This window comes from Neodiprion pinetum, chromosome 5 (assembly GCF_021155775.2).
Source record: "Neodiprion pinetum isolate iyNeoPine1 chromosome 5, iyNeoPine1.2, whole genome shotgun sequence".
NCBI lineage: Eukaryota > Metazoa > Arthropoda > Insecta > Hymenoptera > Diprionidae > Neodiprion > Neodiprion pinetum.
The window spans coordinates 14,023,411-14,029,519 of record NC_060236.1 but is presented as its reverse complement, the minus strand read 5'-3'; the positions used below and the strand labels follow the sequence as shown (position 1 = coordinate 14,029,519).

General features: G+C 34.9%; 1 protein-coding gene across 1 annotated transcript; it reads left to right on the top strand.

Moving 5' to 3' along the window:
* Positions 1-278: 278 nt before the first annotated feature.
* Positions 279-2,777, top strand: LOC138191035 (putative uncharacterized protein DDB_G0290521). Its single transcript, XM_069136496.1, has 5 exons — positions 279-327; positions 842-1,186; positions 1,311-1,520; positions 1,621-2,451; positions 2,632-2,777. Exons 1-5 carry the CDS (start codon positions 279-281, stop codon positions 2,775-2,777), a joined length of 1,581 nt encoding a protein of 526 aa, XP_068992597.1.
* Positions 2,778-6,109: the final 3,332 nt, after the last annotated feature.

The following is a 6,109-nucleotide window of genomic DNA, read 5'->3' as shown; positions in this document are numbered from 1 at the left end:
CCAACCCCGTAGAACGAGTCAACAGAACCGCTAAAACAATGATCCAAGCCTACGTAAACAACGACCACACAGAATGGGACATACACTTACAAGACTTACAATTCGCAATCAATACATGTACACTAGGGTGGTCCTTATTTGGGGTGTTGACGAATTCCGACAAGTGCGCCCCCTAGACACGTTTGAAATAAATAAAAAAAAATGTGTGCAAAACCCCAGCGCTGTAGTTCCATGAGAACACGTGCCTGTAAGCTCGTTTTGTTTCCCATTTAGATAACATGGCATTTTTAGACCAATTCAGTCACTATTTTTTCCAGTCATCCCTAAGTATGTTAAAAATTATTTATCCACATAAATCTATTGTTAATAGGCATGACTACGCGCACATTCTTTTTATATTATATTATATTATACACAATTGAAACTGAATGACCATAGTTTGAATGCAACTCTAATCAACTTTCGAATATTAAATATCAAATATCAAATTTATAATGAAATACGATACATGTGAGGTTTTGTAAAAGAATGTGCGCGTAGTCATGCCTATTAACAATAGATTTATGTGGATAAATAATTTTTAACATGCTTAGGGATGACTGGAAAAAATAGTGACTGAATTGGTCTAAAAATGCCATGCTATCTAAATGGGAAACAAAACGAGCTTACAGGCACGTGTTCTCATCGGACTACAGCGCTGGGGTTTTGCACACATTTTTTTTTTATTTATCTCAAACGTGTCTAGGGGGCGCACTTGTCGGAATCCGTCAACACCCCAAATAAGGACCACCCTAATGTACACACACATCAACTTAACACACACCAGCCTTTTTGAACCTAGGAAGGGAATTAAATCCTACACAATGTCTAAGAAATCAATTAGAGAACGACGACGAAATAGAATTACAAGACACAGACAGATGGACAGATCACCTGAGACGACTACAAACACTTAGAGACGAAGTACAGAGGCACTTAATAGAAGCAAACGAAAAACAAGCACACTACTACAACCTACGAAGACGAGACATTCAATTCAAGGAAGGAGACAGAGTACTGAAAAAGAACCATACACTCTCATCCGGACCAGAAAGAACGGCAGCAAAGCTAAGTGAAAAATTCACAGGCCCATACATAATCACTAAGAAAATCTCACCCACAATATACGAGTTGACAACAGAAAGCGGTAAAAATATAGGAAAATGTCACATAGAAGACCTAAAATTATATACATAATCAAATAAGCAATAAAAGAACCACGCCCGATAACACATCTTGAAAATAAACTAACATGTGTATTCACCCCACAGAAAGACAACATGGAAAACACACAACCAAGAATACCGGCCCTGATGACACTGCGACTGACGAGACCGACGACAACAAATACAAACACAGAGAGAACACCACTACTACAAACACCAGGACAGGCCCCACACCCACACAGATACGGACGCGACGGCACACACCAGACAGAGACCCGACGAACTCTACTACCGACGCCCACCACACACATACAGGTAACAAAGACCGCCACGACAACAACACACATAACAACCACTGCACCCACAGCCACCCAGAAACACTCACAAACACACACACACATGACCACACACACAGTTACACTCTCCGGACCAAGGCAATGCCCAAAATGCAACGGGCTGGTCCGGGACACTAAATACCCACAACACGTACAAACCTGCACACAAACTAACACAGACACACAACACCCAGCACAAATTGTCACACACCCACCAACAGTCACCCAAACCACACGAACCACAGCCACGCACACGACTACACACCCACCTACCAAGAAACAAACACCCCACACAACCACACACCCTACATCGACACCAACACCACGACACACACCACCCCCCGCATCACCCGCTCTATGGACACGTACCAGACTCACGAGACCACAGACAACAGAAGACAGGATCCTACAAACATTCGCCAACATGGACACACGCACAGAACCGACGCAGACAAGACAGACATACAAAAAACACATAGGACCACCCCTAGAAATAATATCAATAATTGCTAACCTACAAGCGACAAACACCCTGGACGACGAACTACGGGCACAAAGAGACAGATACATGACCAGACGGGCACACCAACATACAAACGCAGACGAGACAGAAGCCAGCACCTCCACACACCAACCACACACCACACATCAAACAGCACCACCCAAAACACAACCCTCAAACACACCAGACACCGACACCGACACAGACTCCACCACCTCCACCGCAGAGACAGTTATACACATCGAAACAACACACACAACGACGCCACAGACACAAACGACGGACGACGACACAGACAATAACACCGACACCACCTCACTCACCGGCACAGACGAACATACACAAACACCCCAACCAATCACACACACCACACGGGACTCAAGACGATACAAAAAACGAAAAACAATACGTAAACAGAAAAAAAAACAAAACAGAAAACACTAGACAAACTGACAACACCAAACGGACGGACGAACGACGACGCACACACAACACGGGACGCAATACGATACAAAAAAAAAAAAAAAGGGACAAAACAGAAAACACTAAATACACTGACAACACCAAACCGACGGACGAACAACGACAGACGGAGGCCAAGGAAACAGAACACAATCTCCAACTCTAACGCAGAACCACGGAGAAGCAACCACGAGCCACAAGGAACAAGGAACAACGCAAAAACTCACCAAGACCCACACCGACGAGAGCCACCGTACCAAAACCAAAAATTGAAGTACAAATAGATTAAGAAAAACACCCGAGTTAGTACAAAATAATATAAGAATAGAATAAGTAGATATAAGACAACCAACAACCCCACACCCAACGCACACCCCGCAAATACAACCCGACCCACATCCCTTAACCCCGACAGATCGGAGCAGAAAGTACAGACAAAACGACCACAAAACCCGCCACCGAAGCCGGCTCACCCTATAGGCCTCGCCCCGCGTGGGGAGGGGGGAGTTGTGACGTTGCACCTAGAGTGCAAGTCACAACAAACCCTAAACCCGCGGGAAAGAGCCGAACGGGTGAGTCCCGTCCCGTCGGGAAACACCCGAAGGTAACCGAAGCCCACCGACGCTCGGCGGAGCCGAGCGCCAGCGAGCAGTACGATCACGGCCTGCGAAGCAGCAACAAGTTTAACCACAAGAAGCCAAGAGAGAACGAGAAAGACACACAGTTACACACACCGCCAGAGAGAGAGAACGAGAGAGACACACAGTTACACACACCGCCAGAGAGAGAGAACGAGAGAGACACACCCTACACACCGCTACACATCGTTACCCACACACACCGACGACACCAGGTTAGCCTGCAACCTACAGCCGATCTGCCGCTCCCCTCGCAATACCAACCCTTTCTACCTCACACTCCCCGTCACACTACACCACCTCCCCCCGCAATACCGACCCTTCCTACCCCACACTCCCCGTCCCCCTACACGCTCTCCCCCCCCCCCCCCCCCCCGCGCGCGTATCTGTAAGTTAGGATTAAGTGACGCTAAGGGCTGAGGCGTGATCAGCCACCACTAAAGTCTACAACCCCTTTGTACCTTTATTAGTTTTAAGTCAACCCCCCCTCACAAATATACACACAAAGTTTTACCTAGTCTATCCGCCCTGTCTCTAATTGCTCCTCCCCGCCCCATTATTAGTGCGGACTCAAAACCCGTCACTATATATATAATAATTGTTAATTTACTTTTAAAAAAGGAAAAATTTGAATAAAAAAAATTTTTTTTTACATTATTTAGATTTTTTGAAATCACATATAATTATTAGAAAAATCCTATATATTTTTTATTTATCTGCTCACACATCAAATGAAATAAAAATATTATAATTTAGAAGAATACAATTTAATTCCCTTTATAAATTGTAATTTGGAACATTTATACAGTGAATTAGGAAAAATTATGAAATTCAGAGAAAACATACCAATAGATAAATTATTACTTATTTAATTTCATATTTTTGATTCTTATAAATTATTTATTCTTTAATTTGAGAAAAATAATTCGTTCAAATAAATCATTTTTTATTTTATCAAATCATTTAACCTAATTACCTCTATTTATATTCTATTATATCATTGTATAATATGAATATATATAAATATATATATATATATAATCGTGTGTGTATATATATATATATATATTACAATTTTTAATTCACTTTTAAAAAAAGAGAAATTTTGAAAAAAAAAATTTTTCTACATGATTCAAATTTTTAAAATTGTATATAATTATGAGGAAAATCCTACATATTTTTTAATTATCTGCTCACATATTAATTAAAATAGAAATATTATTCATTAGAAAAATGCCATTTCTTTACTTTATGAATTGTAATTTGGAACATTTATACAATGAATTGGAATTGATTATGAAATTTGAAAGAAAAAACAGATAGATGGATTATCATTTATTTGAATTCATATTTTCAATTTTTAAAAATGATTTATTCTCCAATTCGAGAAAAATAATTTATTTGAATGAATAATTTTTTATTTCATTAAATTATTCAACTTAATTACCTCCATTTATATCCTATCATATTATTGTATAATATCAATATATATAAATATATATATATATATAGATATGTATATATGATTGTGTGTGTATATATATATATATATTATAATTTTAATTTATTTTTCAAAAAAGAGGAATATTAGAAAAAAATTTTTTTCACACGATTCAAATTTTTGAAATTGTATATAATTATTGGGAAAATCTTACATATTTTTTGATTATCTGCTCACATGTTAAATAAAATAAAAATATTATTCATTAGAAAAATGCCATATAATTTACTTTATGAATTAAAATTTCGAACATTCATGCAATGAATTAAAACTACTTATGAAATTTAAAAAAAAAAAAAATTTGAATAAATTATTATTTATTTATTTTTATATTTTTAATTTTCATAAATTATTTATCCTTCAATTTGAGAAAAAAAAATTGTTTGAATAAATCATTCCTCATTTTATTGAATCACTCAACTTAATTACCTCCATTTATATCCTATCATATAATTGTATAATATAAATATATATAAATATATATACATATATATATGTGTGTGTGTATATATATATATATATATATTAAATTTTTGAATTTACTTTTAAAAAAAGAGGAATTGAGAAGAAAAAAATTTTTCATCACTTTATTCAAATTTTTTAAAATGATATATGATCGGTAGAAAAATCCTATATATTTTTGAATCATCTGCTCACATATTAATTAGAATAAAAATATTATTCGTTAGAAAAATGCCATTTAATCTACTTCAACAATTGTTATTTGGAACATTAATACAATGGATTAGAACTAATTGTGAAATTCGAAAAAAACATACAGATCGAAATATTATTATTCATTTAATTTCGTATTTTCAATTTTTGAAAACCAATTATTCTTCAGATTAAAAAAATTAATTAATTTAAATAAATAATTTTTTATTCTAATCAATTATTTCACTTAATTACCTCTATTTATATTCTATTATATCATTGTATGATATGAATATATATAAATATACATATATATACATGATTGTGTGTGTATATATATATATATATATTATAATATTTAATTTACTGTTGAAAAAAAAGAAATTCAAAAAAAAAAACTTTTCTCACATGATTTAAATTTTTGGAATTGTATATAATTATTAGGAAAATCCTACATATTTTTTGATTATCTGCTCACATATTAATTGAAATAATAATGTTATTCATTGGAAAAATGCCATTTAATTTACTTTGTAAATTGTCATTTGGAACATCGACACAATGAATTGGAAATAATTATGGAATTCACTGAGAACATACAGATGGATGAATTATTATTTTTTTATTTTTATATTTTTAATTTTGAAAATCAATTTTTCTTCAATTTAAGAAAAACAATTCATTCAAATAAATCATTTCTTATTTTAATAAATCATTTAACCTAATGACCTCTATTTATATTCTTTATAATAGTGTGTAATATAAATATACATGAATATGTATATATATTGTGTATATATATATATATATAT

Coding starts and splice junctions, on each gene's coding strand:
- LOC138191035 (XM_069136496.1), top strand. CDS start 279: ATGGCATTTTTAGACCAATTCAGTCACTATTTTTTCCAGTCATCCCTA. Junction 1,187..1,310: donor CGAGTTGACAACAGAAAGCG/GTAAAAATATAG, acceptor TTCACCCCACAG/AAAGACAACATGGAAAACAC. Junction 2,452..2,631: donor CAAAAAACGAAAAACAATAC/GTAAACAGAAAA, acceptor GAACAACGACAG/ACGGAGGCCAAGGAAACAGA.